This window comes from Setaria viridis, chromosome 6 (genome assembly GCF_005286985.2).
Source record: "Setaria viridis chromosome 6, Setaria_viridis_v4.0, whole genome shotgun sequence".
NCBI lineage: Eukaryota > Viridiplantae > Streptophyta > Magnoliopsida > Poales > Poaceae > Setaria > Setaria viridis.
In genome coordinates, this window is record NC_048268.2 from 6,037,088 (window position 1) to 6,061,331 (window position 24,244).

A 24,244-nucleotide genomic window follows, 5' to 3' on the forward strand; every position below is an offset into this window, starting at 1 on the left:
GGAGAATTGAGGCCATAGTAGCTAAAGGGGCAGCAAGAACGTAGAAAGCAGCGGCAATTCGCCCGTCAACTCCTCAGGGGCATACAAGACAGCGGAATGGCAAGGCACTAGCTGCATCCAATGAGGCTAAAGAAGAAGGAAAACAACTAGCTGAAGCAATGCGGTATGAGGCACAGGAACCTTCAGAGCCAATGTCCGATGTACAGCTGTGGCAATCTATACAAGATATGCAAAACAAGCTGAACGAGATGCACCAGCACAACTACGCCCCCGAAGAGCAAAACTCATACCCTTGTCCTCATGCAAGAATACAGCCGAGGGGGCACCACAGGTACATGATAGCACCCACCACTCAGTTGGCTTTGGAATTGGAGGAAACTCCATGGCCTCCGAGATTTAATGCAGTGACTCTGCCACAATACAATGGTGAATCTGATCCGAAGGAGTTCCTCATGAAATATGAAGCAATCATAGAATCCAATGGAGGAGATTCTACAACAAAAGCAAAAGCTTTCGTGATGGCTCTAAAAGGACCCGCACAGGTATACGAACATCCCAAAGGGGCAGATAACCTCCTGGTTCCAGCTTCGAAGCCGGCTGACAGCACCGCTGGGGCTGAGCTGGTTGCGCGTGTTGCCCCTGCCACTAGGGCTTGCGCCGTCGGGGCTGAGCTAGCCGCCCGCATCGCCGGGGCCTCACGGGCCACCCTTGCCATTGGGCTAGGGCTGCCTACCCCACCACGCACCAGCCGCCTGTACCTCCTCCCGCATGTGGAGGGGGGAGGAGAGAGAGAGTGGATACGTGAAGAATGGAGGCTAGAAGGATAAGCTTCTTATGTAGTGAGAAGGTTCAGCCAATATATGGTTGGGTTCCATTTTGGAGGCATGGATCGCTGATGTGCAGGATGTGTTTTTTTCATGTATTTATAATATTTTTTGGACCACTAAACCATCTCAAATGAAAATGTTGTCAATGCAAGTTTTAAATCTCGTCGAGCTCTACAATTTTGATATAAATTTTGTATTCATCCATGATCACATGAAAAAGTTTGTATTCAAAAAATACATCCATTAAACTAAACCTTCTAATCCTTACCACCAAATGAAAAATTTGCATGTTTGTGACCCTAAACAATCTCAAATGAAAAACTTGTCAACTACAAAACTAATAACTATGTCTCCTCAAATTAGTAGCACATGCAGCAGCTTGGGTTGATGTACTAACGATGATATATAGAAGTAAAAAGTGAAGTGTGTATCATTTGTTCAACAACTGTATGATTTAAGAAAATCCCCCAATAATAACTGTAGATTTGATTCCCTTTCTGATATATGAAAAATTAATTAGTGGTTAGATGATATAAGAAAGATATATAATCTGTAAATACACAAACATTTATTATGACCTATCAATATAATAGATTCGCCTGTTGGTATTGTTCTAAGAAATTAAATACTTGCAGTCCGCAATTTCTAGCCTTTTTTTGCCCATGTTTTAATTAATTCAACTACTTGAAAAAACAATTCTTCTTCTGCATATAAAAGACCCTCAATATTTCGTTTTGACTTTGAAGAATCATCAATCAAGATAAGAAAGAAAGAAAGAAATTAGAAAAGGGCATCGGTCACCAAGAACAGACATGGTGAAGAAGAGAGCAGCCGCCATGACCAAAGTTCTCGCACTATCCGTCGTCCTCGCCGCCTTGTTCATCGCCGGCGCCGGCGCCGCCGGCGGATGTCTCAAGGTCCCCACCATGACATGGTCCGACGCATGCCTCAAGGCCTGCAGCACGCCGGCGCAGTACAACCTCTGCCAGGAGACACTGCTGCACTCACCGGACTCCGCCGAGGCGACCATCTACGCGCTCGCAGCGGTGCAGCGCGCCAAGGGGTTGTTCGACGCCACCATGGCACGGGCGGACCAGCTGCTGCGCCGCGGCGGCGGCAGGGGGGTGGGGTTTGATCCCGGGAGTCGAGCGGGAAGCGTACCTACACTGCATTGGCTACTACACCAAGGCCAGGAGCCACATGGCAGTCACCATCGGCGACATGTCGACCAACTGTCACTACCGAAAATAGTAGATTTGCCGAGTGCTAGGGGGTTTGATAAGTGCAATCCTTAGGGCACTCAGCAAATAATCTCTTTGCCGAGTGTTGCAAGAGAAACACTCGGTAAAGTAATTGCACTCGGCAAAAAAACTCTTTGCCAAGTGTAGAAAAAAACACTCGGCAAACCAGAACAAAACACTCGGCAAAGAATAGGCACTCGGCAAAAGACCGCCACGTCAACATCCGTTAGGGGGGTGTGCCGGCCGTTAGCTCTTTGCCGAGTGTCCGTTAGTGGCACTCAGCAAAGAAATTCATTTGCCGAGTGTTTTCTCTCAGCACTCGGCAAATAAATAAGTTTGCCGAGTGTTTTCCCTCGACACTCAGCAAATCAATAAGTTTGTCGAGTGTTTTCTCTCAGCACTCGGCAAATAAAAAAAGTTTTTTCTCTTCTAACCTTGATGGAGTAGGTGCCTCCGTGGTGGTGTGCCCAGCATCTTCAGTGCTGGAAACGGATGGTGGACAAGTGGTGCGAGCCTAAGTGGGAGACTCACAAGGCTTGTTGGGAGCGGCATTTTGCTAATGCCAAGTGCACTACACCATCAAGGGAACCTCAGCCTCAAAGAATATGCAGCTAGATGGGTACGCGAATTTATTTTTTTATTCTAACACTCAATTCTGCATAATTTCTAATCATATTGCTTTTTTTTTGCAGTCATCGGCACATGGTGGCCAGCCTTGCTCCCAGTTCAAGGCATGGGCTTTGGCCAAGGTGATGGCCGACATCGACTACAACCCAGAGGACTCACCCTTAGCGTACAGCAATGCGATCGTCCATAGCCGCCTCGGTGGATACACATCAATGGCAAGGGAGGTCCATGGCCCAGAGTACGATCCGAGCACCCAGGACCTTGATGGAGAAGTCGTCATGAGGGCGGGAGGAGGTAAGAAGCATGGCCGGTACTGGCTTGGTGACAGCACAATCAACACGGCCAGTACTCCTACTCTCTCCCAGATTCGAGCAAGGAGCATGAGTTCCAGCCTGGTGATACGTCCATGGCCGGACACTACACGGTTCCAAATGGAGCCACTCCTAGTTATTTCTATTTTATTCATCGTTCATTGATTTTTACATACTTTTGCATTGCATTGTAACATTGGGACGAAATATTGTAGGCCCAGGTGGAAGAAGAAAGGAGGCTACAGGAGTCGCTAGAGGAAAGGATGGAGGCAGAGCGGCAGAGGATGGAGGCAGAGCGGCAGAGGATGGAGCAGATGTTTGAGTATATGCAGGGTGTTTGTGAGAGGATGGGTCAACCTCCACCACCGATCCCATTCCCTCTTCCTCAACCTCCTACAACTACAGGAAACTACTCCTATGAGTCACTTCACAACCTATTATAATCATCGTTTCTAGTTTATGAAGAATCAATCTTATAAAGATGCCAAGATGTCTAGAAACTAGAAACTAGAAATAAACTAGAAACTAGAATGATTTATAGTTTACAAACTAGAAATAAACTAGAAACTAGAATGATTTATCTCTTCTCCTTTGTGCAGAATCAATCAGCGGCATCGAATGAGCCTCATGACCCAGCGTGGTCACAGTGGACACCTCAGCCTCCTGACTACTTGTGATTTTATTTGCATTTGCATTTGTGGATTACTTGTGACTACTCACTGACTACTTGTGACTAATCAGTGGACACCCTTGCACTCAGTGAATTTTATTTGCATTTGTGGTTGTGAATGAACCTACTTGTGATTCTGAAGTTTATTTGCATTTATGTGTTATCGATATATATCTATATGAACTGCCTATGATGCTTATTGTGAACTATGTGTGATGCCTGTAATGTTTATTTGAGTGGGATACGTTATACATGACCGAACCGTAAAAACTGGAAATATATGATCGCTTTGCTGAGTGTTATACGTGGCAAAGAGCCAGGCTTTGCCGAGTTTTTAGCGGCTAGCACTTGGCAAAGAAGCATCCTTTGCCAAGTGTTTTTTTTTCCAGCTGGCACTCAGCAAAGAGGCCGGCCTTGCCTTGCCGAGTGTTTTTCTGTTAGACACTCGGCAAAGCCATCGTCACCGTCTTCTCTCCGTCGCGTACTTTTTTCTTTTTGCCGAGAGTCAGTTTAGCACTCGGCAAACTATTTATCAAGTGCTCGACAAAAAATACTCGGTAAAGAAACATTTGCCGAGTAAATCAATGCCAAGTGATATTTGCCGCCTTTGCCAAGTATTTTTGGGTTTCGCTGAGTGCCTTGGGCACTCGACAAATCTGCTGTTTCCAGTAGTGGTCCAGCACACCGTATTGGAGTACTCCAAGTCGTTGGCCACCATGCAGAACTGCGGCGGCGAGCTGATGGCGTTCCAGGACTCGCCGCTTGTCGCCCTGAACGCGGCCGACTATGATCTGGCCCTGGTCGCGAATAATCTTGGCGCTTTGATCTGGGCGCCTTATTCATAGATGAGTTTGAGATTCCTACTTGTTATAGCTCTAGAAGCATATGATGATTGGTGATGGTCGGTGGATGTTGCTCTGAGTTATTGTGTGTGGTTGTTAACTTGCTATCTCTGGTCTGCATTGAAATTAAAATTAAAATATTCTGGTGATTTGAATGTGACGACAGACTTGATTTAGTCCAGCAGCAATTTTGCTAGGTAAATGTGATATTTCATTTTTTTTATCCTGTGATTCATCTTACAACGTCCAGCAGCACATTTTGCTAAATCAAGTTAATTTTTCTCTGAATTGAGATGATGGTTTTTTTAAAAAAAATCAGTTTTGGAAATTTTAGATGCAACAAACATTGGTGAGAGAGAAAATAGGATGAGAGTAAGAGAGTTAAGAAAGTTAATCTTAGGAGTCAAATTTCATGTTGTCCAGCCATATAACGTAAGTAGCCGTAACTATCCTCTAGGTCGATGATGGTTCCTGCTGCACTCAGCAGGCAGGCCGTTAAGCAGGGAGCTCCTAGCGGATGGAAGATAGATAAGGACTTAACTTCCAGCCCATCTACAAGCCCACTTTCTCCTCCTTCCCCACCGGCGCCACTCATCCCCACTCCCTCGTCCACCACCCCGGCAACTAACCGGTAGCTGCCGCACCAGCCGCCCACTATTCACCACTGCCCTTCGCCACATCCTTCCTAACCAAATGCTTCTTGCTGCCCCGCTGCTAGTCACGAGCCACCGGGCATCCTACCCTGCCCGACCAGCGACGCTCTCGCGCCATCTCGCCTCCGCCGTCGGTCAAACCACGGCCACCGCCAAACCTGTAGTCGCCCCCAACCTCCTCCCTCCTCTAGATACGCTGGACATTGGAGCTCCCCAGAAATCCGGTACCCTTACATAACTCCGCTGGCCGCCATCGCCTCCCACCGGCCTCGATCACCACCCTCTCAAACATTTGAAGGTGAAGGGTCTATCCATCGGATTCCCGCATTAAGCAGGCTTCCCACGCGCTGGGCTTGGCTGCCGATGGGACGGACCACGCCACCACTTTTACGGCCCATGCGTGAGAAGGCCGCCTAGGCCCACCTCTGCTTTTCCTAGTTCGACCTATTTGGTTGGCATGCGTAGGCCCAAAGACGACATCCACATCGCCAAAATATTTTAGTTGCAAGCTAATGCAGATAGATCAAAGATACAGTAGCAATAGGAATATCATCTCGTTTAGTCATTCTCATCTACATCCAAAGAAGGCGCACGACAAAATGAACAACTCGGACCTCTAGTTAGCTACTGCTTGCCAAGGATCAAGGCACCCAGTTCAGACGCGAGCATGGCCCGCTCATAGTCGGCGGCGTTCATGGCGACCAGCGGTGATCCCTGGAAGACCTTCAGCGCGGCGGCGCAGCGTTCCACGCCGGCCACCGCCTGCGCGTAGTCCGCCCTGGCGCTGTGCTCGACCACGTAGTCGGAGACCAGGCCGGCCACCACGCCCACCATGCCACCCCTGGCGTCGAGGTAATCGCCGACGCACTACCAGTACGCCTCCCGCTGGAGACCCGGGAACCACCCGCCGCCCAGCAGCCGCTCCGCCCGCGCCGCCGTGGCGTCCAGCGACGCCTTGGCGTGCTCCGCCGCCGCCAGCACGTACACGTTCGCCGCGGCCGCGTTCGGCGCGTGGAGAAGCGTCTCCTGGCAGAGGTTGGTGTATTGAGCCAAAAAAAGACATTGGGGAATGAAAAAAAGTTAGTGTATATAAAAAAATGTTGAGCAAAAATATGAGTGAATGTAAAAAATATTAAAGAAAAATGTTGATGCATTTAAAAGACAATTAAGATGGATTAAGAAAATATTGATGAATATCTACTGATTGATATCTAAAAATATTAAAGAAAAATATTGTACATGAGTTTAATATGGGTTTTAAAAATGCATTGCTTATCTACCTTCTAGAAGCCATATAGAACCCTGACTAATATATCCTAAAATCTCCATAATACCTTGTATTTCAGGACGCAGGGAATATATAAAAATGAGATGATGTTCCTACTTACTATGTTTGATCTATCTATTTTTCTAGATAAAGGATAAAGTCTTGCATACTATATTTATATGGTGTATATATATAATTAAGGTGGGGTTACAAAGAATTTTTAGACTCTAATCCTTAAAATTGAGGAGTAAAAAACACAACCAATAAAGACAATTAAAAAACTAAGATTTAATTTTTTTTCTCCATCCATGTTTAAATCTTACGTTGTCTTTATGCAGCATCAATTCATCACATCACTCGTCTACTTATAAACTTATGTCGGAATCGTCCTGTAAGAAAACTTTCCCTACTGCTCGCCAAACCTCGTCGTGCAGAAATTGAAGAAACAGATTTTGTCTAGATAATAAATATATCGGGTCAGAAGACCTCTAGGACGACGTCTCCCAGAAAGACACGAAAGACGCCGTCCACTGCCCCTTGGGGTCACGAGCCAACGCTGCCGGATCGCACGCTACTGCCGCGCGGCCGACGTCGCAGCACGGACCGCCACGACAGCCGGGTTTGGTTACTGCCGTCTTTGGGGACCTACGCATGCCAACCAAATACTCCTAGCTCGGAATGGGGAAAAGCGGAGGTAGGCCTAGGCGGCCTTGTCCCGCACGGGCCATAAAAGTGGCGTGGTCCCATCCGGCGGCGGTGCAGCCAAGCAGCCCAGCGCGTGCAAAGCCTGGTTAAAACGGCCTGCCTGCCGAGTGCAGCAGCATAGTGGGCCGCTACCATCCATCGGCCCGGCGGGATGGATACGGCCGCGCGGCTTTTCCCGTCCGTCGGCATCGTTCTGGCTGGCGCGATGGATGATGCGTGGGGCAAATGGAATGTGAGTATCGTGATTGATGACGTAGCGTAAGAATGGGCGGCGTGTACTGTGGCAACGGAATGCTACTGCTGGCGTAGCAACAAAAGAAAAGCAGCGCCATTCTCGTTCGGTTGGTTGCGTGGGGTTCGCTTGGACCAGAGCAAACTTTGCCCGGCCTAGCCCCACGGCCCAGCCTGAGCCCGCCGAGCTAAGCCCAGCCTGTGGTCTTGATGGGGCAGGGCGTGGTGCGCATTTTCCCAGCCTGAAAAAATTTGAGCGGGCTAAGCCCAACCCGATTATTGTTTTAATTCTTTTCAACTAAAAAAGGAGCCGGCAGCCAGCCCGAACTGGGACAAAAAAAAGCCCAAAACAGCCGCCCCGAAAGCTGTTCGTGGGCGGGCTTGGTCACGTTTATTAGACCCGAATTATTCCGAGCTTTTGCCGGCTCGACCCACATTTTGCTCAGATCTAGGTTCGCTAGGTGTGAAGGGATCTCGCTGGCCTGGTACATACAGAAAACCTATATAACTTCCAAAAGTTCATATGCTATAAAGCTTCCGGTGTTTGAGATTCATCCAATAAATTTTATCTGTTCGCCGCATCCACACAATCCTAGCTCTCTCCCACACACACCGTTGGTGCCTCGTGCCGACCTCCCTACCATCGTGGCCCACACGCCATCGTGCCCCGCTGCGCCGAGCACGGCCACTTCTCGCACACGCACGCGCCGCCGTGCCCTGCCGACCCTACTGCTGTTGCCTGCCGTCCGCCACGCCTGCCCGCACCTACCATCCTGGAAGAAGATCCCAAAGAAGATAGATAAAGTGTATTTTTGAGATGTTGACTGTTGTTTATAAAAATGTTGAATCCACTTTTCTCAAATGTTAAAATATGTTATGAAAAATGTTGAATCGTAGTAACTTTATTTTTTACAAAATGTTGATCTGATTTTAGAAAATGTTGAATCTACTATTTTCATATGTTTAGCCAACTATCAGAAAATTGTTGAATGTGATATATTGAAATATTGATTTAATATTTTATTCAGATCTAAAATATTTTCAAAACAATTGAAAATATTTCCCACCCAAAACAATTCCCCCTAAGGACCCACGTGACAGGTCGAGGGGATCGGAAAGTGTTGGAAAGGGATGAAAACTAGCCGTTAGAAAATGACTGCCGTTTTCTCCCGTCTTTTTTCACCCCGCACTCATCTACCCGCCTGCTGTACCTATGTTTTTTTCCCACCGTCAAAATCCATCCGCCGAGCGAGAAATCAGCTTCGTATTTCCTTCTTTGCAGTTTCCAAAAGAATGCATGAATTTCCAAAGGAATGCATGGATCCCTCCCCTGTACACTTGCCAAATTTGCCATCAGATTGATTGCCACGGAGATCTCGTAAGCGTACGTGCAATTGCATGCACGACAATTATGGCTTCTTTCCTTTTGCTTCATGCACGGCAATTAGTACGTAGCCCGTGATTGCTTCTTCGAATAATTTTTAACATTGGCTTGAGGGGGTCGTCAAGGTGCCGCAGGGCCATCGTCGTTCACACCGCTCGAGTGAGTCGTCGCCATCGAGGTGTCACAGGCCATCGTCACCACGCCGCCACTGGAAGGGGTCGTCGCCGTCGAGGAGCCGCAGACCGTCGTCACCACGTTGCCGCTCGAGGAAGGTCATTGTCGGAGAGCCAGTGCGACAACACCTCGGCAATTAAGATCGTTCACGACTTGCAGACGGAGGCCAAGCGTGGCGTGGTGGAGGACACCAATAGAGTGGGCCGCCGCCATCGAGGTGCCGCAGGCCGTCGACCCCGCCGCCACTGGAAGGGCCGGGGTTGTCGCCGTCGAGGACCCGCAGACGACCGTCGTCGCCACGCTGTTACTCGAGGCCTCGAGGGGGTCGTCCCGCCGGAGAGCCAGTGCTACAACGCCTCGGCAAGATCAATCACGAGTGGCAGGCGGAGGCCAAGCGATAGTGCGGCCACGGCACAGGGGCATCGATCTACCACTACCAGGTTCCAGTTTTGTTCGTCTTTTGCCTTTTTATTCCTATCGAATGCCAGCACGTCTTCTTTGGGTGCGTGGTTTTGAATTGGACAGCATCTTATCTCATGCATGTCTACTTATTTTAGACCCTGCGTCATTTTAATTGGCCAGTAACTTTTTTGTCAAAGAGCATTTGGCTAGCATTTCTGATCATGCGGACTCTCCTTGTATTAGCTTCTTTTTAGATTATTACCCGTGCAACCCTTGTAGTGGCTGAACACGCAATATTATCTTCTATTGGTCAACTTAAAATAATGATAGAAACAGATAACCAATGTAGGTTATTGTACTAATGATTCAATTGGTAGTTAATCTAATGCATATTTATTGCAGTGTCATTTTTATAAAGCATCCATTCTTTGCTTCCAATGAAATAACCCACATTGCCGAATCTGGCACATATCATGGTCGCCAAATTGGTACTCCTCAATCTGTTATGACACAGCCAGAACCAATAGAATTATTCAATGGTCTTTTACTGGATGATGATGATGATGAAAACTGGTATACAAGGAAAGATACACAAATGAGGCGCACTGAAATCGATCAACCATCAATGAAGAAGTCTCGATTGTCAATTATGACAGGTCACTATATAAAGTACATATTTATGCTATCTTTGGTGTCATTGTTTATCTAATAATATTACTAATTTTTAATGCAGTTGATGTGGAGGAGGTCACTCCAGGAGAACGTAAGAGGGAGAAAGAGAGGGAACGATTTACTAAAATGTCAGACGCGGCAAAACAACAAAAGGTTTTTTAAAAAAGGGAGGCCCGTCGAACAAAAGAACATGCATACACAGGGTATATATATAATACATTTTGAAATCCTTTTGTTTATATTATATTATATGAAGGTGTTGATATTTTTGTTCTTTATATAGATGTTGCATTGCAGCCACCATTGTTTGGAACTGGGCAGTCGGCAGTAACAGAAGTGATGACTGGTCCAAGAACAAGGGGTGCTGTCAAGAGTATGACCTTCCCATCAGTATGTTTGGTTTATATAAATGAATAGTTTGATTTGACATCTCCTATGGCATTGAGACTGACACAATTGCACGCTGCGAATAGGATTAAATAATGTTCCGGGCGATAAAGATCCATTGGACTCCGAGTTTTGGGAACCAGATGATCCAACAAATGCAATGGATGGTAAATTTATTCTATACACTATATATAAATCATGGGTTATCAACTCTTTAGTAAATGAACTGGTAAAGCAAAACTGATATTATGCTTTCTCACCAGAGGAGGATTTGGATTGCTTGAAATCCGATGAAGGTGTACCAAACATTTATGAAGATGTTGAAGCACGGGTGTTTAACGAGAGAGGTATATGCATTCAAGCTTTGCCATTTATAAAAATAAAAATAATCCTTGTCAGTGATCGATATTTCTATTCACCCTTATTTTGGATTTCATGACTTTTGGTTTTACAGACGTTCGTTACGAGACCTGTAGAGATCCTGAAGTGGTTGTACCGGATCATGATCCATATGATAGAGTATATAAAGACTTGCCAACTGGTCACCATGTTTTGTGGAAAGCACCAAATTGTGAATATTATGGTGCTATAAAATTACCTAATGTGAAGGTCATGCTTTTTGCTGTAGGAATGGGAAGGTGAATATACCAGCTATGCCAGATGAGCTTCGTCGATTGTTCACAAGCTTGACAGATTAGGATGCATTGTATTTCAGACAAAACATATGTTATTTCAACGCATACTTTTCTTTCACCAGCTTTGGTGCAACTGTTGATCGTCGTCTTGCCACTTCTGCAGGTATTGTTTCTCATGACACACTACGTTGAAACCTTTTTAGTACCCATCACTTCTCATGTGATCAAAATTGCTATAGGTACTGGTGTTTATGCTTTCAAGGTACACGGCTAGATATACCACAAGTTAGATGAGTTGGTTCCTGGTGCAAAAGGTCCCTGGCACATGCAACTATATTTTTATGATACGGATGAAAGTATTGCACATAGAATAAAAAGATCTCCTCATCTTAACATCAATGTTATTAGAACGATTTTGAACTTATTAGTGCAGGGCAATCCTTATGTTCATATGTTTAAGAGTTTGGGATAGGTTGCACACTTGGATGAATATAGGATTGAATTGAATACAAGTATTTCAATGGACCAGAGGAGATATAATGGGTCTGCAATTGAACAAGTGGCTGCCATATGGGTAGATAGAAATCATAAAGAGCGTAGGTTTACTCGAAGTATAATGATATATAAAAACTCAAGACATGCACATTTTATAAGAGCGTACCATGGCTGCTACGACCCATTGGCTTATCCTGTATTTTATCCTGGTGGTGAAACTGGTTGGGAGGATAAAAATATATTGTTGGAGGATAATCCAGTGGTGCGTTTCCAAGGAAAAAGAGAAAATATACAAAGCGTAAGAAATCAGGTATGTTTACTGTCCATGTCATTAAGTTTGCATGCAAGTGTCATCTCATTATGTGTTTCATGCGTTACTTGTAGAAGAAAATGGTGAAGTAGCAAAAGACATGGGAAAATCAGCCAGGCGTAGGACTGAAACTACATGTGTGTCCAATGCTTACCAGAATAATGGATGCCCTGCCTATGGTGGTGAAGGTGAATCTTCAAATTGTTTATGATTTTTTGCATGTGGTTTGTATATTGTTTATTTACCATACAATAATCGATACACTCATCATAGATCATGAGATTGATGAAGACAATGAAGGTGATGAAGACAACGGTGATGGTGGTGACGGAGGTATGTATTGTGCTTTTATGTAGTATAAGTTTATGTAATTTTGTGTGGATAGTTGTTTAATGGTACTAACATTATTTTATAGGGTCAAGACTTCACGTCAGTGTGCAAGAATATTATTGTTATATTATGCAAATATGTGATGGAGTGTTTGTCATATTTTTCTATGGTGGTTGACTTTTCCAACAATGGTTAGTTGATATATATATCAAGGTCGAATCCATGCATTTAGATTGGTACTCGAAGCCAAAAAAACCAGGATATTATACGTGCGGATCGCTACCAGGATAGAAGAATAAGTGTCATTTTTATACAACTTATTTTTATATTTTTATATATCTATGGTTTTACACAATTAAGAGGGTTAATTTTATTTCTTTAATTATTCATTCCAATTAGGGCATTGTTGACGGATTTGCTACGGGAGATATCGATGCTTCATGGTCTGGAAAAAGAATTGTGCTTTCTAAGAGCTTCCCAAGTTCCTATCGTGATGTCCAAGCAAGGTTTATGGATGCAATGGCTTTAGTTGCATGATATGGCCAGCCAGACTACTTTGTGACAATGACTTGCAACCTTTATTAGCTTGAGATAATGGAACAATTGTTGCCGGGACATACTAGATGTTGTGGCAAGAGTCTATCGTGCGAAGTTACTTACCTACAAGATTTCTTGATCAATAAGGGACACCTCGGTAAGGTTGCTGCTTAGGCACATGTCACTGAGTTCTAGAAGAGAGGACTGCCACATGAGCACTTTCTGTTGATTATGGATAAGAGTGCTAAGCTAAGTGGCCCTGATGATTTTGATAAATATATATCAGCAGAGCTTCCTGATAAAAAAAATCCTATACTCCATCAACTTGTATGCAAGCACATGATACACGGACTTTGTGGAACCCTTAATGCAAAATGTGCGTGCATGGTGGACGGCAAGTGTCGTTTTAATTATCCTTGTCATTTTTTGATGTCACCCAGCAAGGTAAGGATGCATATCCTATATATAGGAGGCGTCAAGATGGACATAAGGTTTTTATCAGAAGAAAGTGGTTGGACAAGTTGTTCTATATAAAACCACGTTACTGATGCGAAATAATTGCCATATTAATGTTGAGGTTTGTTGTAGTATCAAGTTGGTCAAGTACCTGTACAAGTACATTTACAAAGGTCATGACTGTGCTTCATTTGTAGTCAGCGCTGATGAAAGTGATGATATAGAGATCACCGCCATAGAGGCAATCTACAGATTCTACCGTTTTCCATTGTACTCAATGTCATCCCTATTTTGCAAATGCAGGTGCACCTTCCTAGTATGCACATGGTTCCATTCAAAGAGACAGACAACCTGCAAGATGTGGCGCAGCGTGCATAACCATAGAGGTCAATGCTTACAGAGTACTTCACGATGAATAAAGATGATCCTAATGCACCCAAGTTTTCATACAGGGAGTTTCCAGATCACTTCACTTGGAAGAAGTCAAAAAAAATGCTAGGAACCTAGAAAAAAGAGGTTCCAGATTGGAATACTAGTATATGCAAATCCTTTTGAAGGTGAGAGGTACTATTTGATGCCCTTTGTACTGTCTGTGGTGTTCAATATCCGACCTTGAGAAAAACTTGTGAGGTGATGGGTCCTGTGGAGACTAATAAGTCATTAGATGATGCAATGATAGAAGCTACATCACTTAATATGCCCTGTGCTCTAAGGAGGCTTTTTGCAACGATCATTGTATATTGTGAGTGCATACACCAATATCCGTGGTACGTGGGTTAAGCATTGTGAAGCTATGGCAGAAGACTATCGACATACTCATGGGACTTCCTCATTGGTTCCACAATTGGTGCTCAGGGACATAGCATATATCGTTAATTCTATGGGCAAAGACATAAGAAGCTACGGCCTCCCTGAGATAGACGAGTTAGGTAAGTTTTTTGACATTGTTTATGTTAAGCATTTCAAAATAATATTACAATTAGGTGTTTATAGCTTCTTGCTTTTTTAATAAATTTGATTGGAGATGGGTTACAATATTATATTAACATGTCATTCTGTTTTTTATTCTCATCCATACTCTCCGGTTCAGTTTCTGAAACCTAGCTAATGATGCATTCTGTCATAATTAAAATACAAACCTAGCTAATGATGCATTCTGTCATAATTAAAATACAAAATGAGACAGATCAAAAATAAGTGGAGAGTAAAACAATGTATGAAACTTTTAATTGACAAATAGATAAGTGATATAACTAACATGGCTGAAAATGTGATAGAACATATGTAGCTATAATATAATTATTGATCTGGTTGTACTTACAATATTTTTTGTAAATTTTATTTTTACCATTGCTTTGCATAGGTCCCTTGCCTTGCCTTTTTGATGTTTAGTGTGTTTGTTTAATGGTTGTTTGTTTTGGATCTTTTATGACTACTAGGTGACATATCAAGAGATTACTATAGAGAGCTTACAGAGGAGGAAAAATTTAGTTTTCATGAGGACGATCTGACAATTATAGACACGTTGAATGAAGAACAAAGTGATGGTTTTGATCAAATATTTGACCATGTTGTTAGTGGAAGGGGCCATATTTTCTTTGTTGATGGTCCTGGAGGCACTGGTAAGACATACCTCTACAAGGTGTTGCTTGCTAAGGTTCGCTCGATGGATTTAATTGCAATTGCCACCGCGACATCTAGTATTGCAGCCTCTATTATGCCTGGTGGTCGTACCGCACACTCTAGGTTCAAGATCCCCATCAAGCTTGGTGATAATTGTGTTTGCAACTTTACAAAACAGAATGGGACGGCTGCATTGTTGCATGCTACATCTTTGATAATATGGAATGAAGTTGCTATGACACGCCGACAGGCAGTCGAGACACTTGATAGGTCATTGTAGGATATAATAGACTGTTCAGAGCTTTTTGGGGATACGGTTATGGTATTTGGAGGTGACTTTAGACAGGTTCTTCCAATTGTACCACACGGAACGAGAGCTCAGATTACCAATGCGATGCTACAATGCTCATATATATGGGACAAGGTACGGAAGATACAGCTTACATAGAATATGAGAGCCAAGGTGACATTTGGTATTCAGATTTCTTGCTAAGGATTGGCAATGGGACTGAAGAAACATACACTAATGATTATGTGTAGCTTCTGAAGATATTGTCATTGAGTACATTATGTGCAAAGCATGATTTTCAGTCACTACTGGGGAATGGACCTTTCGTCCACTGCATTAGTATCGGGTATAAGGGCTAGTCCCCTAGGGTCGCCCTATGACCCCTTTAGTACCGGTTGGGAGCTCCAATTGGTAGTAAAGGTCACCCATTAGTACCGGGTGGAGGGTCCACCCGGTACTAATGTGCCTGCAGTCACGGGTACTCCTCGCGTCTCTCCTCTCCCCCTTTATCTCTTCTCTCTCATGGGTACCTTATCTCTTTCTCTCACACTTCTCTCTTCTCCCACACAGGTGAGGTGCAGAGCACGCAGGTGGGAGCGCGGGCGGCGGGAGCGTCAGTGGGAGGGTGGGGGCGGGGCCAGCGGCGGGGGTGGCAGGGGGTGGGGCTAGCGGTGGGGCGGGGCCAGCGGGGGCCGCGGGAGGGCGGGGGTCGGCGGTGGGATTCTTTTTTTATTATTTTTTAGTACCCCAACCGGTACTAAAGGCCCCCCTGTAGTACCGAACTAGCAATACCGGTTTCGCAACCGGTACTAAAGGGGTTCCCAATCGGTATTGATGGGGCTTTTCCCAGTAGTGGGTCCAGGCAACTACGCATGACGGCAACCAAGGTGCGCCCGGGAAGCCAAAGGTTCATTGTGTTTGTGATGAAAGCCGGTGTATGTTGATCAAGTGTTTGTGATTTTAACAAAGGAACACATAAATTTTATCATGTTTGCAATGATGGACCGGATTTCATTTATAAAATTTTATTTTATAAAAGTAAAGTTGTTCGTCAGTGCTAAATGCTTAGAAATTCGATACAGTTAACCCCTTGCCTCTTAACACCTAGAATATATTCTTGTTGCACGTACATCTTTATTATAATTATAAATTATTATTTATGGGAGTTTTGTATATAAAAAATTTGATTCACTAAGTTTTTTAAAAACACGTGCGGCAGAGCTTGAATACCAAACTTTCGCAAAGAGCCCCAAACATGGGCGCACACAAGTCACCACCCGCATGCGACAACCACCACCGCGCGGATTTAATCAAGTGTTGTTTTTTTTTACGCACATACTTTTCTTTCTTTTTTTTGCGGGAACATGCTTTTCTTTGGCCTTGTTTACTTGGCAAATTTGGGAGGTGCCAAATTACTGTTACAGCACTGTAGTACACTGTAGCGTTTCGTTTGTATTTGTGAATTATTATCCAAATATTGACTAATTAGGCTTAAAAGATTCGTCTCGCAAAGTACAACAAAACTGTGCAATTAGTTTTTAATTTCGTCTACATTTAGTACTCCATGCATGTACCGCAAGTTTGATGTGATGGGGAATCTTCTTTTTGCATAGTGTCAAAGTTAGGAGTTGGGGTGAAGTAAACAAGGGGTTTCTTGCTGCGGGGGTCAAAAGGAAGGAAGGATCCGGTGGTGCGTGCAGGAGGCGCTGACCAGCTGGGCCACCCCCACACCGTGCTTGCTGGTGGTGGTTGTTTGATTGGATTCGCCGCCGATCGCGCGCGGCGGGAGGCTTGCTTGTTCGATTCCTGGCTGTCGTCCACGCGCACACCGACACGCAACCAGCGAAGCCTCCTCATTCTTCTTCTTCTTCTTGGGGCGCAAGTCGCGGCCGCGCGCGCCATGTGTGGTACATGGTGATCACGTGGCCGGCGAGGGCGAAGACGACGAGACGGAGACCAGGAGCGCACCAGCGCTCAACGCCAGGGCCCTCCTCCGTCCGCTCCGTGCCGGGGCGGCCCCATACGGCAGGCGGCCGGCGGCACGGGAGGCTGGAAACAATGCGAAAATGGAACGCTCATACTGGACACTCACCACCGAGCACCGAGCACCGAGCTAACCAATGTTCGTTCGTACGTCCAGCCGGTTCATTTCTTTCTTGCCACGCGCGGCCGTCAAAAGGAAAAGGAAGAGATCGAGGGATGGAACGACCGTACCGGAAGGAGGCACGAACGGTCCGGATGCTGACCATCCAGCTCCGTGCCTGTGCTCGTTAGTTCTTCTTCCCTTCGGATTCGCTGTCCAGGCACGCCGCACGCAGGGCACCTAGCGCGTTTCTTTATTCCTTGCCCGCTTCCACCTCCGCCTGCCAGCCCTGCTGGAACCCCTTTCCTTCTTCTTGGGAGACAAGTCACGTTCAGAAGCACACGAATTAAAAAAAAAAAGACAGGCCACCAGTCAATTAGGCACCACCGTACACGGTCACTCCGGGGACGATCGAAATCAAATCACCACCGCACAAAAATATCATCAACGTTTTTTTAAAAAAAAACAAAATATCATCAACTCCGGGGATCCTTTGCTCATTTTTCACTTGTAGGAGTATACTGTACTACTACTCCCGGCTAAAAAAAAAAGGAAAACCTTCGTAAGAAAACTCAAAAAAACAGGCAAAGCATCCTCTGCGGGCGAGCAGTGCTGGCCGCCCAATTCGAAAAGAGAGAGAAAGAAAGGGCGAAAAGCGGCGAACGGGGCGGACCGACCCCACGCACATGACGTGACACCCAACGCCGCGTAGTACTGGGCGTCTGGCTGGTTCGCTTTAGCATGCCAAACACGTGTCGGCCACCCAGTTGCAGGCCCACCGGCCAGTCACCAACCTCGACAGCACAGCACGGCCTCGTTCGCCGCCAGCCACGAGCACAACTGCACAAGAAAAAAAATATATATTAAAAGGGGTGGCGAGGTTGGACCAGGAGATCCACTGGGGTCGGCGGCCGGAGCTCCACAGCTCGTCCGTTCGTTGGAAGCTACGAGTCGTTGCGGTATAAACCAGAGACTTCCTTTGCTTGGGCCGCCGGCCATCCCCACTCCCATCCTCCAGCGCCTACTTTGCCGCTTTGCTCTGCTCTGCTGTTGGTTCCGAGATCACCGGAGCACGCAACGCAACCAACCAAGGAAGAAAGAGGGTGAACATGAGGTGGGCGGCGTTCTTGTGGGAGGGCGCGTCCGGCGGCGCACGCCGCCGCCCGGGCGTCTCCAACCTCCTCCTCGTCGTCGCAGCCGCAAGGTACCCTGTCCTGCTCTTCCTTCCTCTTCTTTGCTCAACATCGACAACCCCTCCTCCCTCTCGCCCTCCTAACACCTCTCTGCTCTGTAACCGCCTTTTTTTTTTCCCTTTCCTTTCAATTATTAGTATACAAGTTTGCCTCAGTGTTCTCTGCTTTTGCCCCCCGCCTTCTGCGATCTTGCGAGCTGACGACCTCCTGCGCGCGTAATTCCGCCGGGCCCGCCGCCCTCTTCGATCTCCCTGCTCCGGAGCCTGTCAACTAGCTACCCGCAGCTGTGCCTCTTGTTCCATGCGCCCCCTAGTTTCTGCTCATTTCCATCCCCGCAGATCTTGGAGGGCGTAAACATGCGGCCCTTCTTCTTTCTTTTCTCTTTTTTTTTATTACCTACTCTGAAAGTGAAATCTCGCAGGCCTTGTTGGATTTTGCTTTCTCACGCGTTAGCTACATTCCCTTTCATTTCAGAGGATGTTAGATGAACCACAACTTTTTTTAAAAAACCAAAAAAGTCGTTTCCCCAACCTGATTTGCAAATCGGAGGCGTCCCCACGTTCGGTCGTTGTGGTGGACTCTGCAGATGAACATTCCACCCTGGTCCATGTGGCCTACCAGAACAAAAGGAACCTCTTCTAGTCTTCTTTGATTGCTCCACCTCCATGTAGGGGAGCTAGCTAGCGTCCCTGCATCGTAGTGGGACAGGTCTGAACGTTCAACACTGGCTGCCCCGTGAGACCAGCAAGAAAGAAAAAACAACTTTGATTTCTCTGTTCCGCAGCACAACTACGTAGATTCCAGCATTTTCTTGTTCCATTCGTACTTGTGCTTGTGCTTTTTTTTTCCTTCCCAATATTTAATTACAGGCGAGATCGTTATGGTACGGCCACAAACAGGAACTAAAAACAAAGGGAGAACTATAGTTTGGTGCGTTGGGAGCCATGTGCCAACTAACATGGAACATGTTGCTGTTTGTGATGATAAAGTACTATGCTTTCTCTTTTTCTTCGGAGTCCTGATGAGTGAAACCAAAAGTATCTCCTTGAAATTCGCTTGCTTGGCAAACTGAAACATCACAATGTAGGACAGTTTTTTTATTGAATACCGTAACTTTTTAAGTTTTTGTCAAGGTCTGCTCGATAATGGAGTGCCTTCAACGTATAACATACAGATTTTATTATCTAAGATGAATGAATAATACTGTAATATCATCATTCTGTCACACCATGAGTCCTGCTATCTTACTTTCATGTCCATTGCTCACCAATAAGTTGCTGAATCTGCAGTAGTGGAGGCCTCGTCGCTTATGCGGACTCCGGATCAGATGCTGCTGTTGAGAAGCCCCAGCTTCCTCAGAGGAAGAAAGTTGTGGTGCTTGGGACTGGTTGGGGTGGCACCACATTCCTGAGGAATCTCGATACCAGATTGTATGATGTGCAGGTCATATCTCCCCGGAACTACTTTGCTTTTACACCATTGCTCCCAAGCGTCACTTCTGGAACAGTTGAGCCAAGGAGCATCGTCGAGCCAATTCGAAGGGTTTTGGAGAAGGTATGCAGTTTTTCAAATTTCAGGGGGTCCTTTACTGCTATGCTAGCACTTCTACCATCCATATTTCAATAGAACCATTAGTGAATTTGGGGGGTACAGTTCTGCCTTAATATAGTAGATTGGTTGGTTCTCGAGAGAGCAGAGCAATATAACAATGCATCAGCTGGCAATGTTCATACGCAGTATAAATATCAATGTTTCAGTGCTATGTACATCCCTACATTGCATAACTTAAATGCTCTGTTTCAGTGACAGATTAATTGTTTTTGTTTTTTAGTGGCAGCTTGAATTTTTATGTTTACTCATTGAACACTGTTTACTGTAAGCACTTGGACGATCATGTAGCAATAAAGTTCTCCATCTTCCTGGCATTGGAATCTTGCATCTCTCCAATTGAGTCCCACACATACAAGAATTTGCAAGTTTTGACACACTTGGGAGCAGACATATTTCTTTTTTTTCCTTTTCTTCTTGTGACAACGGACCAAGAATATTCATAATTGAACTATTCCAAATTTAGATGCCTACATTTGTTACTGATGAACTAAAATTTGTGTTTTTGTCCGTTATGCTTAATAGAAAGGTGAAGAAATCAAATTTTGGGAAGCAGAGTGCTTCAAGATTGATCCACAAAACAAGAAAATCCATTGTCGCTCGAATCTTGGGACAAATCTTGATGGAAATGGTGAGTTCTTGGTTGACTACGACTATCTTGTGGTAGCAGTTGGAGCTAGGGTAAATACATTCAATACTCCTGGTGTGGTCGAGAATTGCCACTTCTTGAAGGTAACCTTCCACTACCGAGTTTATGACATGATTTCTGAATATATCTGGACTGTTAGGTCCATAGCGTCATATTGCTTTTACTCATTTTGTCCTCATTTAATCACAGGAAGTTGAGGATGCTCAAAAGATCCGACGGAGTGTGATGGACTGCTTTGAGAGGGCAAGTCTCCCCTTCCTGGATGAAGAAGAGAGGAGGAAGAATCTTCATTTTGTTGTTGTCGGTGGTGGACCTACTGGAGTGGAATTTGCAGCATCTTTGCATGATTTTGTTACTGAAGATTTATCCAAGCTTTATCCCTCGATTCAGCACCTTGTCAAGATATCATTGATTGAAGCTGCAGATCACATACTGACCATGTAAGGCTATATCCTCGCAATGTTTTGTCATAAAATTTGTGCTTATGAATTGATATCTACTATATCTTTATATGGGATTCACCCATTTTCGTCAGTACACCAAATTTAGCTGTTCCCCCAACAATTGACTGCAGAAGTTTACATAAGTAACATGTGTCCTGGACTAATGATTGCCTGCATTCATTTCCTAAGGTTCGACAAGAGGATAACAAACTTTGCTGAGGATAAGTTTGGAAGGGATGGCATTGATGTGAAAACTGGATACAAAGTTGTGAAGGTTTCTAAGGATGCTATTACCATGCAAAATCCTGGCACTGGGGACATCTCAGTTCCTTATGGAATGGCTGTCTGGTCCACTGGTATTGGAACTCGTCCATTCATTGTGGAATTCATGAAACAAATTGGCCAGGTACACATAAACTCAGTGTCGATTAAGTTTTCTGCTGCAGTTAAGTCAGTTGAATAATCATGTATCTGCATATACAGGGCAATAGGCGTGTCTTAGCCACTGATGAATGGCTAAGGGTCCGTGAATGTGATGGTGTCTATGCAATTGGTGATTGTGCTACAATAAACCAGAGGAGAGTAATGGTACGTATTGGAAGTCCATTACTTGTTCTGTTGTTCGTTAATGTTAAAAAGGTTCTGAAGAACAATAGAAGAGTCCTTTATGTAGCTCTTCTCTCGCATGATAACATTCCAGGTCTTGTTTACTAGCAAACCCATATGTGGAACTTCATTACTGCATTTCAAAAAAAAAAAATCCATTACTAGCATTCCTAAGATTTTGTCTATTGATTCAGAAAAAGCAAAATCTTCTAAAAAATATATTCCCTATGTAGAAGCTAATGTCTCAGTAGGAGTACCCATGAATGACATTAGTTCACTTGATCAGTATCATCACATATGGACATATAGTTAGTATTCCGTAGGTAATTTAATTCGGCATATTGATTTTACATTTAGCCAGCGTTGAGTATCTGTAATACAGCATTTAAGCCAATTAATCATATATATTTGCTGGACTGTTATTTGCATTTAGGTACTTATGATCATGTTGCATAATGCTTGCAGGAAGATATTTCAGAAATATTCAGAGTTGCAGATAAAGATAAGTCTGGAACCTTGACTGTGAAAGAGATTCAAGACGTGTTGGATGATATTTCCATGAGATACCCACAATTGCAGCTCTACCTTAAGAGCAAGCAAATGAATGGTATTGCCGATTTAGTAAGGAGTGCGAAAGGAGATGCTGAGAAGGAATCTGTGGAGCTGAATATCGAAGAATTCAAGAAGGCTCTTTCACTGGTGGATTCACAAGTCAAATTCCTACCTGCAACTGCTCAGGTTGTTATTTTTCTTCTTTAGGGTATTAAGTTATGAAGTTTCCGATTTTATTAAACCGTACTTTGTGTGTCCAAAATTTTAACTAGTTTTTTTTTCCTTCCAGGTGGCTTCGCAGCAAGGGCAATATCTTGCTAGGTGTTTCAACAAGATGAAGGATGCTGAAGAACACCCTGAAGGCCCCATCCGCATCAGGGGAGAAGGCCGCCATCGGTTCCGCCCCTTCAGGTTTCTATTCCATCACTCATTTGCTCAATGTTTTCATAGTTGGCCGAATCCGTTTCATGGTCTTCATTCTGATCCAATTGCTGAGTACCAGGCTCTGCCAGAACATAGCTCCAAAAGTGTTCACCTTTTATTTTCAGAATCTGATTCTATTACTGTGTTAATCCTCCAGGTACCGGCATCTGGGCCAATTCGCCCCTCTAGGAGGTGAGCAAACTGCTGCACAGCTTCCTGGAGACTGGATCTCCATTGGCCATAGCTCTCAGTGGCTCTGGTACTCCGTGTATGCGACGTAAGTGTTTCCCTTTCCATGACAACAAAGGCGATCATGCTACCACACTTGTGCCCCATATTTCTGATTCATCAGCAGCATGTCTAACGCTCTGTTGCTTCTGAATTCAGCAAACAAATCAGCTGGCGCACGAGGATGCTGGTGGTATCTGATTGGACGCGTCGATTCATCTTCGGAAGAGACTCAAGCTGCATATAATTAAGAAGGGAACTAAAGTTTTTTGCTGTGACATATTCAGATGATCAGGGCCATTAGAGCCTTCTCCCACTATGAGTTTTGTTTCACATAAAAGTTCTTTTTTTTGTTAAGGGAAGAATGAAAGTTCCCTTGCACTTGTATAGTGCACCACGAAATTCCTTTGTACTACACTTTTGGAGAGAGTTGTACTTCACTTTCGCGGCCTGAGCAAGCTCAGATTCGTTTAATAGCCTTTTTGTACCACTAAGATATGACGTGCAAGGGGTCAGTTTGGCCCTGATTTTGTTCTGTGAAATTCTGTTTTGTCTGTCCATGGTAGTGGTCCAGTTGGTTGCATGAATTACCTAACATCTGGTAAGATGTTGGTATTTGGTACCAAAAAGTTGGTCATTGGCATGCCAAAATTCTGTGAAATTTACCAAGCAGCCATGAGCTGATACTGTAGTGGTTGAGTTGCCACATCAGTGCAAAACTGCTCCCTGGAAATGCTACTTCAGGTCCATTTGTTCGTATGTTTGTTTCTATCAATTGGTGAATTTCTTTTTGTTGAGGCCACCGGACACAACAACTGTTAAGTGGAGCAGACAGTTCCCTCAAACATAGGGCAAGATGTAAAATAAAAGATAAGAGACGCTCTATAAAGTGTGCATGCAAGGGAAAGAGGTTAATTAATTGTACATTTTTTTAGATAATGAATTAATTGTACATTTAAGAAGGGTAAAACTAGAAAAAAGCAGGCAAAAAATTTCTAGAAATTGCAAAAGAAATAAGTATTTTGAAGATAGCAAAAGAGAAGAAAATAACAATTATTTTAAAACCGGAAGGAGTTTTTTTTTTACGCATGACCGGAACGGTGTAGCAAAACAGAGATTGGTCCCAAATTTGAGAGAAAAAATGTTCAGGAAGATATGAAATACCGGTAAAATTCATCATCTCGGATGAGTCGAAGTTTTGGTCATGTCCTTTTGTTCTATTGCCGTCCCTATCGTACTGCTATTCACTTTCAAAGACGAAACCAGTTTTACAGGATCTAGCAGGAAAAAAAATCTTGGATCTGAATTTTCAAATCGTTCTAGAACACATCCAATTGCATCACCTCCTGGCGGCAAAATACCGGTTTTAAGGGTGATATCGCAACAAAAAT

At 44.5% G+C, this 24,244-nt stretch overlaps 1 protein-coding gene across 1 annotated transcript; it reads left to right on the plus strand.

Moving 5' to 3' along the window:
• Window positions 1-18,035: 18,035 nt before the first annotated feature.
• On the plus strand, window positions 18,036-23,411 carry LOC117860809 (external alternative NAD(P)H-ubiquinone oxidoreductase B2, mitochondrial). The gene is made up of 10 exons (XM_034744192.2): window positions 18,036-18,355; window positions 19,634-19,898; window positions 20,478-20,684; window positions 20,791-21,041; window positions 21,234-21,450; window positions 21,528-21,632; window positions 22,116-22,388; window positions 22,492-22,613; window positions 22,783-22,902; window positions 23,013-23,411. Exons 1-10 carry the CDS (start codon window positions 18,261-18,263, stop codon window positions 23,098-23,100), a joined length of 1,743 nt encoding a protein of 580 aa, XP_034600083.1. The 5' UTR covers window positions 18,036-18,260; the 3' UTR covers window positions 23,101-23,411.
• The last annotated feature ends 833 nt before the right edge of the window (window positions 23,412-24,244 follow it).